Here is a 22,705-nt window from a genome sequence, read left to right on the forward strand (position 1 = left end):
TGTTATATATTCTATAATGTTTGTAAATGTAAACTTGTTAATATGGTTTGATTTCTTTTATATAAATGTAAGTTTGCCTATGTCACAAGTGATAATTCAATACAGTATATAGGTGTTACAAATATATATCAGAGAGTTTACTAATAATATATCAGTGGATAGAACAATAAAGTGTGACTGCTCCACAGACTTGAGTTTAGCAGCAAAGTATAATTGTGCTGTACAGGTGAAAATAACAAAGACACACCTCTCAACTATACCTCATTATGAGGAATGTTCGTCATACTGAGTCTTAAAACTCCCATGTTCCACATTGTTCCACACAAAAAGGGGTTATCATGCATTCATTGTTAAGAACTTTTTTAACAAACATCCATGCTACATAATATTGAATCTGAATATTTTGTTGACATAACTTTTTGTAAATATGAACAAACAGTTATGTGCACTTCCTAAATTAAACATTTTTTTCATTTAGAGATGGTAGTGTTCCACATTTTGGAGATGAAATGAAGAGATCTATAAATGGAGGTGATCAAAGCAACAGAACATGAATTAATAACTGAGGGGTGGAGCAACATAGTGTGACTACATCATGTAATGTTAAGGTCTTCACCTTATAAGCACAAAGTACAGGATTTGATCCTTTCCTAGAATTGCTAGCTAGGCTTAAAAAAATGGCCCTTTAGGGTGGTTAGCCTATTATTCACCTATGTTGTGTGGTACCACAGAATATGACTAAGTACACAGAGAAAAAAGTGCAGCAGATTTTGTGTACACTACAGAGTTAAGTGCAGAAAGTTCACAAAGAAACAATAGGAGGACATATGTGTGGTTCCCAAATATACAAGATATGAGTAGAGCTGTAAGCTTAGACTACAAGATAGCAGTAGATACATTAGGAGCAGGAAGACACTATATAAGTGAGTGAAGCAGTTGAGGGTGACTACACTTCATTAATGAGTGGAGCAGCACAGTGTAATTTCAATAGGGAAGTGGATGGAACAGCAGAAAGTGATTACAGTCAGAAGGTGGACAGAACAGCAGAATTACGGTCAGAAGGTGGATAGAACAGCAGAAAGTGATTACAGTCAGAAGGTGGATAGAACAGCAGAGTGCAATTATAGTCAAATTGTGGATAGAAGAGCAGAAAGTGATTACACTCAGATGGTGGATAGAACAGCACAGTGCAATTACAGTCAGAAGGTGGATAGAACAGCAGAGCGCAATTACAGTCAGAAGGTGGATAGAACAGCAGAGTGAGATTACTTTCAGAATGGGGATAGAATAGCAGAGTGTGATTACATTCAGAAGGAGAATAGAACAGCAGAGTGTGATTACATTATGGAGGTGGATGAAGTCTGCAAAGTTGACCACACTACACAGATAGGTGGAGCGGAGTCAGATAATGGTCAAATGGGGCCCTAAGCAGGATAATGGACAAGCTCCACCCCTCCCCCCTCAGCCATTCCAACATCCTGCTCACTGGCTGGTTCTCCCCAATTACCATAAACACTGTTCAAACTTGTAGTGTACATTCACATTTTATAGCACAAACACTAATGTTCTTTTGTTAAATAAAACAGTCTTACATTGGAAACAGACTCAGCATGAGCAGCAGTAAACTTTGCTTCTGCTGAAACTCACATTCATTGAAAATGCATCTGGCCAGTGGTGTATTAAGAGTACTTCTGGATCCAGGCTGTTTTCAAACCATGGACATAAATGCAAGTTTTCTTTGATCCACTTGATTGTTTTGCATTATTTTTCTTGTTTAATAAAGCAACATTTGTTAGAGTGCGTTTTAAATATGCAATTTTTAACACATCTTCCAATAAACAGTGAAATACAATGTATGAACCAATAATGACAAAGAACCCATTTCAGAACATTTCAATCATAAAAGGCCAAACTGCTTTCATAAAACCTACCAATATCCTTAATTAACAAATATAGTCACTTTATCAACTGTGTATATATTACATGTCTGATTGTGATCAAAATGGCCACAGTAAAGTACACCAGTTTGCTTTACACAAATGCACACTAGTCCTGCAAACAGACTAATGACATTTTAACTTTATCAACTCAGCATGGTCAGTCATGTTTATCCACAAATATTCTAAAACCCAGCAATTATAGCTACATTATAGATGATATCCTTTTATGGGCAGCCACGGTGGTGCAGCAGTTAGCGTTGTCACCTCACAGCAAGAGGTTCTCCGGTTCGATTCTCAGCTGGGGTGCCTTCTGTGTGGAGTCTGCATGTCCTCCCTGTGGTTGCGTGGGTTTCCTCCCACATCCCAGACATGCTGTAGGTGGATTGGACACTCTAAACTGGCCCTAGGTATGAGTGTGTGCCTTCTGTGGAAGGTTGGGCACCGGGCTGGCAACTCAACACCATAAAACTCCACTGCCAATCAAGAGCAGACAGATGATCCACTGTGGCAACCCCTAAAAGCCGAAAGAAAAAGATAGATGATATCCTTTTATGATCTCTTTGTCAAAAAATTAATAATAATGACCAAAGGTGTTTCATACAAACACACAGTAGCCAAAGTATTCCAACTTAATTCACACACAAATGCACACTAGTCCTGCAAAACCCAATTGAATACTGTTTAACAATAACCAGATGATAAGACCATAAAGTGCTTTCATATAAAGAGAGCCCCCACCCCACTAGCAGTTATAGCAACGTTGGTGACTGCGTATGCCCATTATTGCTATGCAGAGATAAATTACATGTACTTTATTGGTAGCTTTGAATGAACTACATGAAACTGTACAAACAAAACTATCATCACACCATAAGACTCAGCCATATACAGCGCAGTTTAAATAGAACAGTATTCATGAGAGCATAAGAAACATTAACCATCTGATAACATATGCTAAGTCAATATGCATATTCTCTGCAGAAGTAAAAGTCATCTAGATAATTCCACATTAAACTGAACTATTACTAATATATAGACTGCTGCTGGCAAAAAATTCCATTTCATTACTTTATCTACAAATGCAGTGCTTGCTGCCCTTTAAAAATAAATTGCCTATGTTGCATTAAAAATTGGAGTTCTGGAGATGCTGCCATAACATTTCCCGAACTAGATCAGCCATGCAGTAGGGAATGACTGATAAACCAACAACAGGTTCATAGTTACTGGGTATGCATTCTGGGAGATCATTAAGGAGCATAACCTAAATTAAAAATTACTCCAAAGCACTGGTTAAGTGAATTGCACAATGTCACATATCAGATAAATGAAGGTGGAAAGCTTCAAACCCTGCACCTTAACACTAGGATCAGCTCATTAGTAAATCACAGCTTTAGCCCTCTGAGCTAACTGCCAGAGTAACAGCTTTTAATTAAATGCAGAAACTCTTTACAATCCAATATTGTACAGAAAACTGTATTATAGTAATATGCAAAAATGACTACCAGGATGCTGAAAAATAGACAGTTCTGATCATCATTTCAAATAATGCAGACCATTTTACCTGACAACTGTCAACCCTTTTGCAATTGCTGGAGGCTGTAAAGAAAGTATTGAAAAATATATTACTAAAATGTAACATGTTTAGACTATATTACACAATCCAGGCCTATTAATGAATTAATTCATCATTTAGTTCAATGAATAAAGCAAAACAATTAAAAATGTAAATGCTGCAGTAACTTTTGTTCAACGACCCACAAGTCATACAAAAATCAGAAATATTACTGCTTACAAAAAAACATTTTCTTTGGGGGGTTACATGGTTGTAGGACACATACAGTTCACATTTGACCTCCCTATGTCTCCTCTGTCAACAGTACAGATCTGGCTTACTTGAATAGCTAATAATGCTGTATTGTTGCAGCATACAGCTCAAAATGGGGCCCTATACAGGGAAATGAATCAGGCTCCTGGCAACGATACCAATATCCCATTATTTTATTTATTTTATTTTTTTATTTTTTTATTTTACATTTGTTGACCGGGCTAGTCTAGCTGGAGAAATTTCCATTTTCAGTAGAGGCCCGGGGAGAAAAGCTCCACAGAGTGAGATACATTCTGAGATGAAAAAAAAAAAAATTTTTATACAAACACAAATTGTCATACAAAAATGTACTAACAGTACTAATAATAATGAACATCTAAGAGTTAGTAATAGAGTTAGCAAGCAAAAACATTAAAAATAAAAGATAACACTCTTATGTATAAAAAACTACTACAGGAGTTAGTTACTATAACCACTCCATACAGTTCAATTCTCAATTAACAAGTAGGAAAAATACTGATTGGATTAATATGGAAAGGAGCAAGGGTAAGGAGAAATAATGAAGGTGGGAATAGAAAGTGGTGAAAATAAGAGTGGATGCACTGCAGGATAGCAAGTAGAGAAGTAGGGGGAAGAGAAAAGAAAGTCAGGAAGCAAGCAGAGTAGAAAGGAGAACAGAAAGGGTTCTGTTGGGTAGTAATAGAGATAGACTAATCAGGTTTATTACAGGAGCAAAGCCAGTGATTTTGGAAATGCATTTTAATGTTTTGTTTGAAAAGGGCAATGAAGTTATCTTTGTTAAGCTAGTGGGTAACAAATTCCATTTTGTCCCAATAGCATTGGTAAATAGAGAGTCACCAGCATTATTATTTGACTTTGTTGAGCTTGCCAGAAGTTTGCTGGATGAGCGGAGAGAGTTGAGATTTTTATAAGGGGTTATGAGTTGAGAGAGTATGGGGGTATTATTAGGTTGGTATAGTATTTTATGGGCAATGCAGAGTTGATGGATTAAAAGATAGTTTTGAAACTCAGGCCAGCCTAGAAGTTGTAAGTTGAGGCAGTGATGAGTTCTATAGGGATTACCAGTAGCAAAGCGGGCAATGTTATTATAACAGGTTGTCAGTTTGCTAATTCTGTTTTTTTTGAGGTTAGTGAAGATAGGCGCAGCATATAGAAGAGTTGATATAAGATGAGAGTGAGCAATCCTTGTTCTGGTAGGTGGTGTAAGAAAAGGTCTGATTCGATATAAGGATCCTATCTTTCTGTTAACTAACTTTATGGAGTTGTTAATGTGTAGGTCGAAAGAGAGTTTATTGTCAATTGTAATACCTAATAATTTAGTTGAAGTGTCGGGTAAGAGAACAGTGGCGCTGTTTGAAGAGATGGAGAAATCTAAGGGGGAGGTTCTAGATGTGGGAGAAAAGAAGAAGTTTGGTTTTTTTGGCATTTAGTAAGAGGAAGCGATTAGAGAACCATGTTTCTACTGTACTGAATACTTTTTGGGTGAGAGAGGTTAGTTCTGGGGTAGAAGGAGCTGAGCAAATGAGTGTTGAATCATCTGCATATTGAATGCAGGTTGCTTGAGGGATTATTGTTTGAAGATCATTAATGAAGAGGGAGAAAAGAAGTGGGCCGAGGATAGAGCCTTGAGGAACCCCAATGGAAACAGGCAGGAGAGATGAGATGTGATTATCCCAGAGAACAGCTTGTTTTCTGTCAGTGAGGTAAGATTTAAACCATTTAATAGCTGGGGGATCAAATGAGATGGATTCGAGAGTATTAAGTAATAAGGGGTGGTTTACCATATCGAATGCTTTGGAGAGGTCAATGAAGAGGGCAGAAGAGAGTAAGTTGTTGTTTCGGTTCTGGTTTATAGTCTCTACAAAAGAAAGTAGGGCAGTGGTAGTACTGTGATGTGGTCTAAAGCCATGTTGGCAGTTTGCTATTATGTTATGTTTTGAGAGATATTGTACGAGTTGAAGGTGGATACACTTTTCCATAATTTTGGACAGCGGTGAGAGGAGGGCAATGGGCCTATAGTTGGAGTAGTCAGTTGAGTTTCCACCTTTGTGAAGAGGGATTATATGAGATACCTTCCATACTTCGGGGATGATTCCTTCACTAATTGTCCTATTTATAAGAATAGATATAGGATATGCAACAACCTTAGCAGCCTTTTGAAGAAAAAGGGAACGGAGTTTATCAGCAGAGGGGGTACATGGTTTTAGCTTAAGAAGAAGTCTGTGAATATATGATGTGGAGATAGGCTGTAGAGAAAAGTTAAAAGAGGAGTTGGTTGGTTTACTCAGAGGACAGAAGTTGTTAGCATTAAGTTGTTTAGCTAGTGCTTGGATAGTTTCAGTGAAGAATGAGTTAAGAGCATCTGCAGTCTGTTGTGGGGTATCAGGGTCTGCATTTAGAGGGGAAGGTGTTTTGGAAGTTCCTGGTGAGAGGAGTTTATTGATTGAGGACCAGAAAAGTTTAGAATTGTTAAGATGGGTTTGTTGAAGGTCAATATAGAATTTCTTTTTATCGGCTATGACTGCTTTTTTAGTTAGATTTCTATGCTGTCTGAAGAGTTGGAGATCTGTTTTATTTCTGTGGGATCTCCAGCTAGCCCAGACTTTATTCCTAGCGAGAATAAGATTTTTGGTTTCATGGGAGAGCCAAGGGGCTGTATTGGATTTTATTCTAATAGCACGTTCTGGTGCATGTGTGTCAAGAATGGATAAAAATATTTTGTTAAAATGTAGTACTGCATCTTCAAGAGGAAGTGTTTTTAATGGGTTCCAGTTACATGCGCTGAGTTCGGCTTGAAATAGGTCAGGATTAAAATGTTTGATGGTACGTATTTTTCTAGTAATGTGGGATTTGGACAGTCAGTTTTTTCTCTTGTTATAAAAGTTAAGGAGTGGTCACTAACATCGTCTGGCAAGGTTCCTACTTTGTAATTAGTTTTTGGTCTGTTTATAAGTATCCAGTCTAAAATACTTTCTCGATTAGTGTGTTTATTGAGCCTAGTAGTTAAGGTAATGGTTTGGGTGAAGCCGTGAAGGTTAATATGGGATGAAGGATTGTCTGCATTAATGCTATTCCAGTCTATGTTCAGGTCACCTAGAATGATGGTTTCCTGTGGATAAGTAGTTGATATGCAACTAAGATAATCTTCGAATACTGGAATATTGTTACCAGGAGGCAGGTACAGACAGATGATATATATGGATTTTTTGGAATTTAATTGGAGTTTGATAATGATGGATTCTATCTTGCTATCTTGAGATGATAGGGGTGGAAGGCTAGTGATATTTAGGTGGTTTTTAAAAAGAATAGCAACACCACCACCTTTTCTTTTGGGGCGATCGAGTCTTACTATGTTATAGCCTTGGGGAATTATTTCAGTGTCTTTAGTGCTAGGTTTTAGCCAGGTTTCTGAGAGGCATAGAATATCAAATGAGTGTATGTGAAGGAGGGCATGTAGGTATGGTACTTTGTTGTTTAAGCTTTGGGTATTAAGATGTCCGATTAAGAAGCTGTTATTGATTTCGGGCGTATATACTGTGGGGAAAGAGAGTGAAGGGCCAGGGTTAGGGTGGATATCACCATCTTGAAGGGTAGGATTGCTACATTTGATAACCAGGTAGAGTTTATGTAAGGTTAGAATTTTATTTTTGTTATAAGTTGTCAAGACATAGCTGAGATGTCTAAGTCTGTGGAATTTTGGTAGTTGAAAATTGGGGGTTGATGAAGTAAAAGGATAAGAGATAAGTGGAGTGATGACTGTAGAGGTGTGTTTATGTGGAAGGAGGGATAGAGTATCAAGTGATACCTTGTAAGAGGATAGGAGATAGATTGAGCATAGGGTGGAGAGTAGCAGGAATGACAGTAAATGCTGGCTATGCAGGTAGGTAGCCATGGTAAGATGTGTTTGAGAAGGTAGAGAAGGCAATAGAGTGTATGGGAGGCAGGTTGTAAAAGGGATATTCTACTGTAGAGTAGATATAAAGGTATAAAAGGAATAGGGAAGAGTGGACAGTAGAGTGGTAAGGATTAACGTGAGATAGATAAGGAAGAGATGTAGAGAGTTGGAATGGGAAAAATACAGTGGGAGTGTGTTGTAGAGGTGGGGTGTGTGGGTGGGAGGAAGTTTGAGCGGGAAGGAGAAGGATTGGAAGTGAGGGATAGGGGAGTGGCTAACAGTACTATAAGGTTAGGACCCCGGGGGGTGGGTGGGAATTGGGGGTAGGGAGGGGAGCGGAGTGAGCCCGTAGGGCGAACGGAGCGGGTACACACAACAGAGGTGGAGAGCGGAGACAATCAGAAATGCTGGTAGGTATGGCAGGAGCAAACAGTATATGGAAGGAGGAGAAAGACAGGAGACCAAAGTAGACCAGAGGAATAGAAATAGTTATACAGGAGTAAGTAGAAAACAAGCAGTAGGAGGTAAGGTCGAGAGGGGTGAGGAGGAGCTGAGAGGTCAGGCAGAGTACTGGAGCAGTACCAGCACTATTAGCAGGGAGATAGGCAGACGGAAAGATAGAATATCGAGCTTAGGGAGATAGGGAAAGTAACAAATAACTTTAAGGGCTGATTCTAGGCATGAGAAGTAGTGATGGAGAAAGAGAATAAGGAGAGCGCCACCTAGTGGCTAGGGCAGTGAAAAGAGGGAAAAGTATCAAGAAAAAAGAGAGAAGTGTAGAGGCAGGAGAAGGCAAGAGTAAGGGGATATGAGAGGGAGAGGTACCGGCTGCTAGGCACACAAGCACAGGGAACTAATACACTCTATAGGTTGGCTGGAGCAGAGGCTAAAAAATCATCAGTGCAGAGCCCATAACCTACTTTGGTTCCTTGATAGAGGAGTAAATAAGGGAGGCAGATAGTCTTTCAGTACTGTAGGCAGGCAGGAAATCTTCCGACACCTGTAGGGCAGGCAGGTCAATATTCAAAAGGGATTGAGCTGAGAACTATCTAGGGGGAAGGGAAGACGGGTGGGGAGGGAGAAAAAAATAACAGTGCTAGCATTTGAGTTAGAGTGAAGGTATGTAGTGGAAACAAATACCAGGAAAATCAAGGTAAAACAGCAGAAAAAACTTGCATTCAACACAGTTCAATATGCTTAATTAATACAAAGGTTATATAGGCTAAAACAAAAAGCAAACATAGAAATGATTGTTACTCTAGCATTCATATCAAGTAACAGACTCAAAAGACTGCAAAAGGGGGCAGAATGACTAGTTAAACCCATAAACAGTTTAGCGACAGAGGCGCCTTTATCACCAAGCCATTAGTGCAAGGTCATTTAGTAAGGCGACTGGCAGTAAGCGTTCTGCACAGTTAAACATGCCAGTCTCTTCCCAATTATCATAAGTGCTGTACAAAGCTGTCAGTGCACATACTATTTTCTTCTTTACTTTTACAATTAGTACAGAGATTTGCATTTCATTTAAAACTTTTGCTTCAAATTTTACAGAAAAAAATGACAGCCATTTTCTAAACAAAACAAAACACTTAAATTGAAAACAGACTTAGCATAAGAAACAGCAAACTTCTGTTCTTTGAAACTCACATTTAGTGAAAATGTTTCGCATAACCCATTAAACTACAAGAGATGTGCTGGGTTCATACTCATATAGCATGTACCAGACAGTGAAATACTAATTGGCATCAATGTGTAGGGTACAGGGATTCAAAAGACAAATGTGTAACACATTTGCTTACAGCCAGGCACATCCCACTGGACACAAGTCTTCTCTTTCAGGAACAGTCCATGAGTATTTTCTGGTGAAGTAAGTTGCAGAGTCACACAGAAGAAAAATGAAGGCTGATGACTCAAACCATGTACTACATGAAGCAGTTAACAGCTCATAGCCTTACTTATCTGCACTAAGTGCTAGTCAAACTGCTGTAGCCCAAACATAGTGAGTGCATGCCACACTTTTATGCCTTCTAAAAACAAGCTGAATTAAAATGTATTCATAGGTTCATAGGTTCATACTAGGCTATCTGCCCTGGGGCAATTATAAGCCTAGCCCGATTCTGTATGGCTTACGCCACCCCTTGATTTGAGTATATTGTGCCCTTTTTAAGGTTTAGTTTACTGTGCCTCTGTCTAATAGTGACACAGGAGTAATCCCTGGGACAAACCTACGATCCCCCATCCGCTTATCGAGATTCTTCTTGAAGAGATTCAGTGAGGTGCTCTGCCTCACATGAACTGGAATTCTATTCCACAGCGAAGGGAGCCTCTGGGTTATGAACCTGTCCCTCCAGCAAGTTCTATTTATTTCTGTGCTGAGGTTCAAGTCCCTCGAGCGTGTGGCTCTAAGGGATTTAGATTTACTGAGGTGGAGCATGTCCATTAATTCTGGATTTGACATAGCTTTGTATGTCAGGCATAGATCGCCTCAAGTAGGCGGTATGCAACTGAGTAGGGCTGGGGTTTTTTAAACCGAGCAGCATATGGCATCTGTTTGAGACCCTTGATCCTCTTGGTGAGATACTTTTGGGGTCTTTCTAATTGCTGCAGGTGTCGGGTAAGGTACATCCCAAAAGGGGCATTGTATTCTATGATGGGCCTGATGAGGGATGAATAAAGGGGCACGATTACCTCTCTTGATCTAGATGTGAAACCCTTCAAGATGAGGTGGGCTATGTAGAAGGTCTTTCTAACCACTTTGGCAATGTGGTTTTCAAAGGAGAGATTGCTATCAACTTGGGTCCCCAGGTCCCTAATAACTTTCTCTGTACTCAATGGGTTTCTGCCTATATGGTAATTTGTGGGCACATTGTTTTTGCCAAAGGGTATGACTATACATTTTTTGGCATTTAGCTTTAAACCATGGTGCTGGCACCAGTTATCTGTCTCTGTCAGACCTTTTTGAAGGATGTTTGTGTCAGCTGGAGAGTTGATTATGGTGCCCAGTTTGCAGTCGTCTGCGAACTTGGTGAGCCATAGTCCTCCCACGTTTGCCTGTACCTCGGAAAAGTATATACTGAAAAAGAGTGGTCCCAGGACAGAACCCTGTGGGACACCACTTGTGACCGGTTTCGAGTCTGACATGGCTCCAGCAACTCTCACTCTGTGGGTTCTGTCTTTGAGCCAGTTTGCGACCCATCTTGTGACATAGGGATTTATATTTAAGCTGGATAGCTTATCTATGATGCCCAAGTGGGGTATTATGTCAAATGCCTTTGCAAGGTCCAGATAGGCTCTGTGGACTACCTTCCCTTCATCTATGGCTTTAGTGACTGTTTCAAAGAAGTCAACCAGGTTCAAAAGGCAGGATCTGCCCTTGACAAAGCCGAACTGGGTAGGATCTAGTGTCTGTAGGTCCCCAATGTCTTTGTTTATGAGCTCCATGATGATCCTTTCCATAGCCTTGCAGACTAAGCTAGTCAGGCTTATGGGGTGATAGTTTCCAGGGTCCGTAGAGGCTCCACCTTTGTGGAGTGGGACCACTGTTGCTGTACGCCATTCTGTGGGCACATATCCTGTAGTGAGGCTGAGATTGTATAGCTGTTTTATTTGAGGGATTAGTTCCTCTTGTAGTTCATGTAGGACACAACCTTGGATGCCATCTGGTCCCATGGAAGCAGTGTTTTTTGCTTAGGAGAGGGCAGCCTTCACCTGAGCATCTGAGATGCTTGGGAGGCAGCCCTCTGCCGGGATAGATACTTGCTCTTTTGGGGGGGAGGGGGTGGAGAAGTTTGCACTGAACCTGTCTGCCAGGATATTGGCGATGTCTGTGGGTTCAGTGTATTTTTTGTTGTTTAGAATCAACTCAGAACAAGTCTGGGAGTTGCATCCCAGGTTTCTAACATAACTGAAAAAAGCCTTATGATTGTCTTTGGTGTCCTGTGCAATTTTTCTCTCGAAGCTGGCCTTGGAGGATTTTTTGAGGGATCGTACTTTTTTGCTAGTACTGATCAGAGATGCCTTCCCTATTAGGGATTTTGTTCTATCATGTAGTAGCTTCCTCCTTCTGTTGTACAGTTTATTTATGGCAGGGGTCCACCAGACTGGATGCCTGCCTTTGGATGACTGGGTCTTGGTTTTGTTTGGGATAGCATGATCCATGCATTCCTGGAGATGTCCGTAGAATGCATTTATATAGGATTCTGCAGTTTGGGCTGTAGTTTTCACTGGCCCTGGGGCCTTGAAGGATTCCACTTCAGTTTTGAGAAGAGAGAAGTTCACTTTTGAGAAGTTTTTCACTGTGGTTTTCTGGGCTGGGGGTGGGGTCGGGATGTGGACATCCAGTGAAATTAATTTATGGTCTGATCTTACCAATGAGGGATATACTTCTGGTGTGGAGCATAGAGTCCCCATGTTGGTAATGATCAGGTCTAGTATGTTGTCCCCTCTTGTGGGAGTGGTGACTAGTTGTTCCATAGCATTTGAGTTTATAATTTCCAGGAATCTTTGGGCTAAGGTGCTGGGGCTTGAGTAGTGCTCCCAGTCAATGTTTGGGTAGTTGAAGTCACCCAATATAATGGTGTTCGGAGAGATCTTCATGTTCTCCATTGTTTTCAGGAAAGCCGAATGGGATTCCTGACTTTGAGAGGGTGGTCTGTAGGATGCTATAAACTGAAAAGCAGTCTTGCCCACTGTTAGTTGCACATGGATGGTCTCCGATACTTCGTGCAATGCCACTAACCTGGCGGTGTGGATATCCTTTATAAATATGGAAACTCCCCCTCCTTTTGTGGTTTGGTCTGGGTTTTGGGGCCGAAAAGCATGATACGAGGTATAGCCTGGTAGTGCTGGGGTGCTCTCTGGAGCCTTGAACCAGGTTTCTGTCACTGCACAGATATCAATGTTCTCCATACTGAGAAGAGCTTCGAGTGCATGCATCTTGAGATTAAGACTTCTGGCGTTTAGCAGCATTACCCTTAGTTTCTTGTTCCTTGTGCTGTCTATGGGGTTGGGTTTGACTTTTGAGCCTTGCCTAAAAAAGGCACTATGGGGGTGGCAAGAGCCTTTGCCAATATCCGAAAGCCCAGTGGTGACAGGTGCAAGCCGTCCCTAGCGAAGCAACGTGGCTTGTCGAGCATGTCATCCCAGGCTGACAGACATAGTTAAATGTTAACATTAAATTCATAGACTGCATGGTGTCCAGTTCCCTCACAGCTAAATAATGAACATACTGTCAAAATTCAAAAGAATAATAAAACCAATGATCACATCCAAACAACATGGCTTTTAAAATGATGTGTCTATTTACTACAATTATTTTCCTTCCTTTACACCATAATTACTCTGGTTCATAGGTAGGTAGTAGGATTTTAATCCAGTGGACTACTGAGGATCCTAGCCCATATTTCAGGTGTCCCAAAGTACTGTCTGATTAAGTGATTTGCTCAAGGACAAGACATAACTATGAGGCAAAATATCAGATGTTTTGAAAAACTGGAGCCCGATAAGAGCAGACCACTCTGAAGCACTTAAAAAGTTGACAAACCAATAGGTTTTGCATCAACATGCATTTTGTGAACCACAAAAACTATGAAACTCTAATGACTGACATTGATTGTACTCATCATTGATTTACAAAAGAGGCTATAGCTTCCTGTAACTAGAGTACAGGGTTTGACTCTGAGCAGGTCTCTTAACCAGGCATCCCCCTCCCAAATAGGTCATTCTACTTGAAACACACACACACAAACACACATACATACACACTTCATATCATAATCTCACTACTTCATGATCTCTCCTGAGTCCTGGGATCTCATTGCAAAAGCAAAGTCTTGTGGGATTCTCTTTAAATCTCCTACACAGCTAAATGAGTGCTTGTGTCTCTTCCTCAAACACAAATCTCACTTCTTCCTGATCTTCTCCTGCTGTATGCATGTGCAGATGTTTTCCAGGATGATTCTGCAGCAGAACAAGAAATCTGCTGTATTTCTGTTCTTTTTTTATGTATTTTTTTAAGCCAGGCTTGATCCCCCAGCCAGCACTGGTCCCTAGGCAGCTGGATAGGCCACCTTGTGCTGGATCTGGTTCTACAATGGAGCACTGTTTATTGAAAGATTTGTAGTAACTCACTCAAGTATCTTACCAGCAGCAGTTCAGTGGTACATTGCCATTTAACAATAATAGCACTTAATTTTATATCTGACCTCAAGGACATGGGGGATGCATTTTCTTATCCCTGGAAACATATCCGTTTGCGCAGCTTGATACAAATACAGTGCTACAGTTGCACAATCAGTTAGCAGCACAGTCTTTTTAGAAGTAGTGAAATGAGAATCAAATTATTAAAAGCAATAGCTGAACACCCCAAAGCAATAAATAAAATAAAATACATTATACAATAAATGCTTATTAGCATTCAAAAACTTGCATGCTGCTTGGACAGCCCAGTCAGAGTGCCCATCATACATCAAGCACATCCCAATAAAAAGAAGTCCAGCCGTTGAAGTCTCCTTGAGTGATTGGGCTTTCTTTTGGGATATGCAAAAGTACTTTAATAAGGAAAGAATTTCATCCAGACCTCACCCACAAAAAGAGTAAATATCAGGAATAACACAGATGTTCTGCAGAAAACTGAAGATATGAGACATTATGCTTACTAAAAAAGCGATCAATCGTCTGCTGGTAATGCTTTATCTCAAATCTACAGAGTTTTGTAGAACATCCCAGTAGGGTCATATTACACATTAAAAAATAAAATTAATTCTGCCCTTTCACAAAGACTAAGTCTTGCTTTTCTCCACAGTTCCACATAACAGACAAAACAACTGTCCTGTGTTGAAGCAGGACCATTTGGCTTGGATGATGAAGTGCTTTTTGAGGTCCATTCTAAATTTGGAATAAGTGCTGATTTCCTGAAGCAAAACTTCTTGAAAAAGTGTGGAACTATTTTTTACTTACAACAAAGGTATAAGAACACAATATTACACCCACGAGAAAACTAAATAACTTTAACAAAGATCTATCCAAAAAAATGTGTAGTGGAACCTGGATTAAATCCAAAGTAAGTTATGTAACAAGAAGATATCCAGAGGCCAAGGAATACAAAACTCTTTATTAAAACAAAAAATGGAAAGCGCTTTCATGGTCATCCGCTTCTTCAGACCATACTACAAAAAAAAGGGATACAAGCCTTAAATACAGCACTTAGCCAATCACAGATAAAACCAATTAGATAATTAGTGCAGTAAACTTTTCTTTTTCAGTGCTGGTTTTAAAGAAACAGCACTGTTTAAACCAGGGGGCATGTTAGCTCTAAAGTCAATAATCCATATTAGTTCTGCATATTCAGTGTTGTTTGTCAAATCACCCTCCCTTGCACTTGCATAAACCATTTGTAAAACCAAAAACTTAAAACAATGTGCTTCTTGTACATGTTTAGCTAATGCATTAGTCAATTTTAAATTACGAATGGCATTTAAATGTTCCATCACCCTTTCTTTTAAAGTTCTGTTACTCTTTCCAGTATAGAAACAGTCATAGGAGCAGCATTTTGCCAGGTAGACAATATTTTTAGTCAGACAATCAGCATAAAAAGAAAATTCCAGTTGACACAATGTTCTGGGGTGCATTATAACACTTGAAGACCATACATATTTGCAGATTCTACAGAATCTACATGCAAATGTGCCCTTACGTTCTGAAACAGGAAAAGGGACCTGTGTTTATTTAAAACATAATCTGCATTTCAAGGACTTGTTATTCTTGAAAGTGAAGTGGGGTTGTGTGCCCACTGCCTTACACACCTCTGGGGCCATCAGTAGGATGGGCCAATTTCTGCATATCCTACTTACATCACTAGAGTAGGTAAGGGTAACCCTGCTAGTATTCTCCAATCGATTTTCTTGACCTTTATTTGTTAGCTGTTCACACCTTTCTGAAAAATAAGGTTGTGTGTTAACACAGTCGCTACTCTTTGTATATGCTATAACCCTCTCTATATCGCCTATCCTATAGCCTCTGTCCAACAAATCAATCCAAAGCTTATCTAGTGCTTCCTCTAGGTCCTTATTCTCTGTGTGTAACCTCATACATCTCATTACTTGCTTTGGTTTTATCAGTGATTGGCTAAGTGCTGTATTTAAGGCTTGTATTCTTTTGTTTGTAGTATGGTCTGAAGAAGCGGATGACCGCCTCTGGATATCTTCTTGTTACATAACTTTAACAAAGACACAATGCAACACAAAGCTGACATAATTCTATAATACCAGTAACACATGACTGGGTATGGATAATACTTTGTTTACCCATTGTTGGTTTTGTTTGGTCACTCAGGCTTTGGCTTCATGAGAAAACAATGCCAACCATGTATAAACAAAGCATTACCCACAACCAACCATGGGTTGTTGCTAAAATAAAGACTAGAACACAGATGAATTAATGTTGTAGTGAGTGGGATAACATTAATATCTATATTGCCTAAGAGACTGGTGCAAATGCAAACTTATGACACCATGTGTAGAGAATCTGACATAGGACAGCTGCTTTCCTGAGGGTAATAGAGGCTGAAGGACTGATACTGCACTGATGACTGGCATAGGACTGAAGGATCTACAATCAAGTTCTAACACCACCCATAGAGGATGAACAAATATGCAACACAGTTGTAAACCCAGCTATCCTAATGCATACAAAATGGTTCTCTGTAACACGGCTGTAATCCAGTAAACCAATAACTCTGTTGATTTCCACCAGGAGATTCAGACATCTCTGTTAAATGAATAATGATTTGTAATCATCATCAACTCCCCCCCTTTATTCCCATTTTCTACATGGGGTTGGGTTGTTGTGTTAATTGTCACCATCTCTCTTGATTCAATGCTACACTCCTGCCTTCTTTGACACTCATGCCTGACTGTTGCAGATCTTCTCACACAATCCATCCACCTCTTTGCTGGATGCCCTCATTTCCTCTTACCTTCATCCTGTCTGTCCCAAATCTTCTTCACAGATTACCTTTTGCTTTTCTGCACATGTGCCCCAACCACCATAACATGTTTTCTTTGATCTGTTCTGTGACAGGAGCTACTTTGGCTTCTGCTCTCTGCCTCACAGTGTGCATCCCACCACCCATCTCAGGTACTTCATTTCCATCACCTCTAGCTTCCTTATCTGCTCTGCCTTTACTGCCCAGGTTTCTGTACTATACTGTAGTACAGGTAGCACCACTGTTTTGTACACCTTACTTTTCAGTTTATTTGGTGTTCTTCTGTTATACACTACATCAGGCACCCTGAACCAGTTGGCTGCAACCCCACTGATTCTAGCTTTGACCTTTTAATTGAAACTACCCTTCTCCTCAACCGTCCCCTCCCAGATACTTAAAGCTATTGACCTGTTCTACTATCTTCCTTTCTATATCAATTATCAACATCTGATTTCCCCAGTTGTTGCCATTACCACTGTCTTATCTATATTTAGTTTCATACCATTTGCCTTCAGTTTTACATTCCATTTCCCTATCCTTTGCTGAAGTTCTTACTGAGAATCTGTCTGTAATACTATATTGTCTACATACAGCAACTTTGTTGATCTGTCCCCTCTGATCTGTTTGCTATTGTAGTCCATCACCAGTATGAAAAGTAGTGGGCAAAGAACTGATGTACAACAACTCCCACTGGAAACCCCTCTGTGGGACTGACCACTGTTTGTACTTGAGTCATTAGGTCCTTGTACATAGCCTGCACTAATTCTACCAATGTTTCTGGGACTTTGAACCACCTTAGCACTACCCAAATCAGCTTTCTTGGGACCTTGGCATATGCTTTCTTCAAGTCTAGGAATGCCCAGTTGGTCTCTTTCCTCACCTCTAGCTTCTTCTCAACTATCTGTCTCACTGCAAATATCGGGTCAGTTGTTCTGCATCCCAATATGAATCCAAACTGCTCATCTCCCATCTTACATTCTACTACTCTGCATATCTGTTTATCAGTCAGCCTCTCCAGAACTTTCATGCAATGTGACAAGAGTTTCATACCTCTGTACTGCCCACAGATGTGGATGTCCCCTTTGTTCTTGTACACTGGCATGGATATGATTATTCTCTCATCATATGGTGTGTCTGCAGCAGTACAGCTTCTGTGGAGTCTTCTTCATTTAAAAGCTGCTGAAAGTACTCTTTCCATCTGCTTTTGATGTCCTGTGGTGTAGCTGGCATCCCTTATGAAGGGCGCCTAACTGTCTTCTTTATCTTGCAACCTGATATAGTTTCTTTGTGCCACCTTCTGAGTGATTTTCTAGAAGGTGATAGAGTGCCTTTAATACCCTATTATTCTTTGCTAGCCAACTAGTATTCCTTCCTAGTCTGGTCCATCTTTTCTGTCTCCCACCAATATTCCTTCCTAGCCTGGTCAGTCTTTTTTCCTACACTCTGTCTTTCTTTCTTTTGATGACTTCCTGCATTCCAACAGTAGCTTTACTTATGTACCTTACTTCCATACCTGACTCAGCCACATATCTGCTCTGTAGTCCTCACACATCTTTGAGGTGCTGCCATTCTTCTTCAACTCCACCTATTTCATCTTCTTGGGGGTGCTATAGCTCGAACTGCACTGTCAGTGAGTATAATTCTTAGTTTGTGTTTGGCGGGTTGATTGGTTTTACATCAGGCAGCTGGACACTGGCCAGCCAGAAGCTTATTTACCCAGAGCTGCTGGTTTTACATATACCCCTACCTGGAGTACTCATGCCCTTGTGGAAAATTAGTCAGCATGACCGAATCACCTAGAGTCATACCATTGAGTGGCTAGCCCTGCTACAATGCACAGTATGTGATCAGTGTTCCATGTTCTACTACCTTGAGGATACTGCACACCACAGTAGATGCCCAATAACTCTTCCGCTGTCATGTACAGTCTGTGCTGCTGCCCACAATTCCATTCATTGGTGAGTTTGAGATGGAAACACTCGGCATGTTTTTCAGAGGTGGGAAGAACCCACAGAGAGAATATGCAAATACCAAACAGGCATTGTTCAGAGATCAAGATCAAACCTTGTACCTTGGAGGCAAAGACCTTAACCATTATGTCAACCAGTCTCTTCCTATAACTTTATTCAAAAACATTAATAAATAGTTGATTTTTATACTGTTCTAGAGCTTATTTAAAAGAATTGTCAGTTTAACTCTAGAGAAGCTCTGCATGTTTCAACAATATAGTAATTTATATTTTCATTGGTTTTCTAGGAGACTTTGATTCCTTAATTCAAGAAGTAGATGAACAGAAGATCCAGGTGGAAAAGGTGATACATCACCCCCAGTACAATCCAGTGACATATAACAATGACATTGTTCTTATTTACCTGTCGCAAGCAGCTACTTACAATCAGTATGCTAGCCCCATCTGCTTGCCAAATGCCAACCTAGGTCGCATCCTAGCTGAAAAGGGTACAATAGGAACAGTAAGTGGGTGGGGGAATACAAAGGAGCAGGGTTCTACTAGCCGCTACCTTCGTAAAGTGGATCTGCCCCTTGTTGATTATGAGACCTGCATGAGATCAACCACCCAGGATATCACAGATAATATGTTTTGTGCTGGCTACTATGAAGAGACCAAAGACGCCTGCCAAGGAGACAGTGGTGGTCCCTTAGTTGTGTATTACTACAGTACATGGTATCTGAAGGGTATTATTAGCTGGGGGGAAGGGTGTGCAGCAAAAGGCAAATATGGGATATACACAAGGGTGACAAATTACCTTCCCTGGATAAAGGAAACTGTCCAGAATGTAGAAATATCACAATTACAACCTTCACAGTGAAGAAAGCAACTGCATTTTATATGTCTTAAAAGTGGTTATCTACAAGCACTGTTTATATAGGGGTGTTTTTTGATGGAAGGACAGTATTCACAAGATGTTAAATAAATATCTGCCATATTATCAGCAATTCTTGAATGGTGTAAGGTGTTCAGAGGTGGATACATGTATTTCAGTCTAACAAAGCAGTACACATATTTTTAAAGTGTGGCATAAATGACAAACTCCAGCTAAGGACTCAGATTCACCAGTGATGAATAAGATGACATAATTAATAGCACAAATAAACTTTATCACTAAGTGAAGCATTACTTAGAATACTACACCAAGAAGAATACTACCCAGACTCCTTAGAAAGAGGTGGTGTTCTTTTTGCAGTATTCAGATCAATCATGCATAAATAGGGAGACAATGAAGGATGACAGCAGTGATGTGTCCAGTCCTGCAGTCAGATTGTATGGTATTTTGAACTCTTTCATTAGACAGAGGTAATTCTTTGGCCCTACTGCCTGTTGACCATCAGCCCCACCTGGCCGGTCGGTGCATTCATTCCACATCATCAGGGTCAGACTTGAATGGGAAGGGCTGTCATTTAGATAGTAATTAAGGCTAGTCAAACAGTTTTCTTCTTTTAACCTTATCATCACCATGAATAACCAGACTGCAGAGCTGGAAGTGGACATGAAGTAGGCTGTCCACACCGGTTATCCCTCCACAAGGGATGTTGCCAGCAAGCAGTAGCAAATCTCTTCTCAAGCATGGGAAGTGTCTTTCCCAGTTTCAGTAGGAGAACTCACACTTCCCCATGTACTCCTCAAGTGCACACCACCTTCCACACCCACTGGGAGAGGCCCGCTGCCTGTCACTCCTCTCCTTTCCTACCATCCTGCCTGGGTCCTTCAGTACTGGGGCCATTAGTCAACCCCCACTTATCTGAGTCACAGCAAGGGCTCTACCCCTGTGTACCATGGAGGCAGGTTATGACAGAGGTGATCATTTGTCCCATAAATTAATTATACCTTCTGCTTTGCCATAGAGTACACGCCATCTAGGGTCATCTTCAGACATGACTTTTACTGCCATCCAGATATGTAATGCAGCATGAGCATATTGCCTCAGACTACAAATCTAGACCAAAGTGGGACATATCAGTGGGGCATTAGTTACACACTAAGATTACATCCAAAGATTATTTTCTCCATGAAAACACTGGCATAAATATGCACATAAAATTATCTTTATGGCCAGAAAAAGTGGATTAGGCTGTTCTTTGACAGAGAATGCCCAATAGCTAGCATGGATATATGGTGTGAAATCTTGATATATAATTCCACCCACAGCCACTGATTCACATGTGGTAGGGGCTATGGTCTCATGATCACCTCCACTCACCACTAAAAATTATATTTAAGGGATAACTGGTTGTAATAGTTTATATTAAATGCCTACTGCTACCTTGGGATATAGATAGCACCTACCATACCAGAATAAGCTTTACAATGTATAGCTGCAGGTCAGTTAACATCAATGGCTGTCCGGGATTTCATCTACCACAGATGAACCCACTGCCTTGCAGTGCAATCTTACTAAATGTAACTGAAATGTGTCTATGACTGTTTTGCATACAAACACACAAATGCATAATATTTTTCAGAAGGTAGTAATCTTACTGCTTTAGTACCACCATCCCCTTCCCTGTCTTTGTGGTACTGTTGTTACCAGACAGATCCTTCTGGTACACCAAGAGTACAATTATTATTTACCTTTAGCATAAGCCAACCATTAAATGTCTGTATAGTAGAAATAGCTTGAACAATAACTCTTCCAAAGGCAAAAGGCAGCTGTTGAAATTATACCAGTTCAGTAAACATACCTTAAGTTAATAAATGAGCCATGGTCTATATGGTCTATAAGCATTAGAAACTGAATAATAAACTTCTTTACTTGAAACAAATAAAATTAAGCAATACTGTATATAAAATTAAATGCAAAAATAGCTTTATTCTTGCACAAAGAAATACTAAATAAATGTGTTTAAACAGACAAAAGGCATACAGAAGAAAGATTCACTAACTACCTCTGATATACAAGTCTAAACAGGAGCTGCAAAACTTCACAAGCAGATGAATTTCATTGTGAGCTCTGTTTGAGGAATGCATTTCCTTGTGCACACTCCAGAGGTAAGGTTGTACCCAACTCTTTATCTCTCACCTTAAATTTTGTAATTTTTGGGAATTTGAGATCTTTTCCTAAGTCTCTCTTTTTGTGATTTCCCTGAATTCCCCTTCCAAAAGATGTCTCACATTTTCATCAACTGTTTCTCAAATTTACACCTATTGCTAACAACCATCTTTTCTTCTGAAGCAATCCCTTCCAGAGAAATTCCAGAGAAATTCCAGCAGCTTCTGACACCCGTGGCTCACTCTTAGCCATCCTAATACTACCTAGCTATTTTTCCTGAAGTTACGTCACTAGAATTTGCTGGAGGTGTGGACATTGGCTGGGTCTCCCCATGCTAACTTCTTGATATTATTTGCTCCATCTCTTTGCATGTAATGGCATGTAAACAAGGTTCTATGTCATCAAAAACGTTAGCTATTAGAATATATGTTGAGTATCATCCAATGCTTCCACCTATGTCTCACCTACTCCTCTTTTCTGTCCAGGAAAACCTTTGCTAATTGCACCTGGAAGGAAATGGTGTCCTTCCCATGCCTTCATCAAGACTGGACTGCCTGGGCAAATAATACTCTTCTGTAACAACTGCTGGCATAATAATGGTTATGTCTGATGCAGTATCACTGTTAGCAGTGCATTCTTTACCATTTACTAGGGTAGGGTACAAGCTTTTGTGATGGTCTGGAGAAGCTGCAGTTACAAGACAACCAATGACTGCCATGGCATTACTGCTGTGAACAAAATCATATGCATTTTTTTCTCCCTCAACCTGATACCGTGCATATTTGGACTATACTGGTTGCAATAAAAACATTTTAGCTGTCATGTACATGAAACAATATCTTTCCCCCCTTTACCTGTGCAGCCTGCTGTGATGCTTCTAAATGTTTCCCTTATATCCATGTGCAGTACTGGGTTGCTATTACTTGCTGGCAAGATAGAGGTTACTGTATTTGCCAGTTTCATCAGTAGTGTTACACTCCTGATTGTTTAACTGGATTCATGTATCCACAAGCAAGATACTGAGTGCTTGCTTCA

The 22,705-nt window shown here is 40.2% G+C and overlaps 1 protein-coding gene across 1 annotated transcript in view; it reads left to right on the plus strand.

The window, feature by feature from the left end:
* Positions 1–19,619, plus strand: part of LOC122801037 (coagulation factor IX-like) — a 255,068-nt gene extending 235,449 nt beyond the window's left edge. The window contains exon 8 of the mRNA XM_044070500.1: positions 18,921–19,619. Within this exon, the coding sequence (XP_043926435.1) occupies positions 18,921–19,492 (572 nt within the window). The 3' untranslated portion in view covers positions 19,493–19,619. The remainder of the gene's footprint in view (positions 1–18,920) is intronic.
* The last annotated feature ends 3,086 nt before the right edge of the window (positions 19,620–22,705 follow it).

The sequence above is a fragment of the Protopterus annectens genome, chromosome 4.part1 (genome assembly GCF_019279795.1).
Source record: "Protopterus annectens isolate FY-2018-M chromosome 4.part1, PAN1.0, whole genome shotgun sequence".
In the NCBI taxonomy this organism is placed as follows: Eukaryota; Metazoa; Chordata; order Ceratodontiformes; family Protopteridae; genus Protopterus; species Protopterus annectens.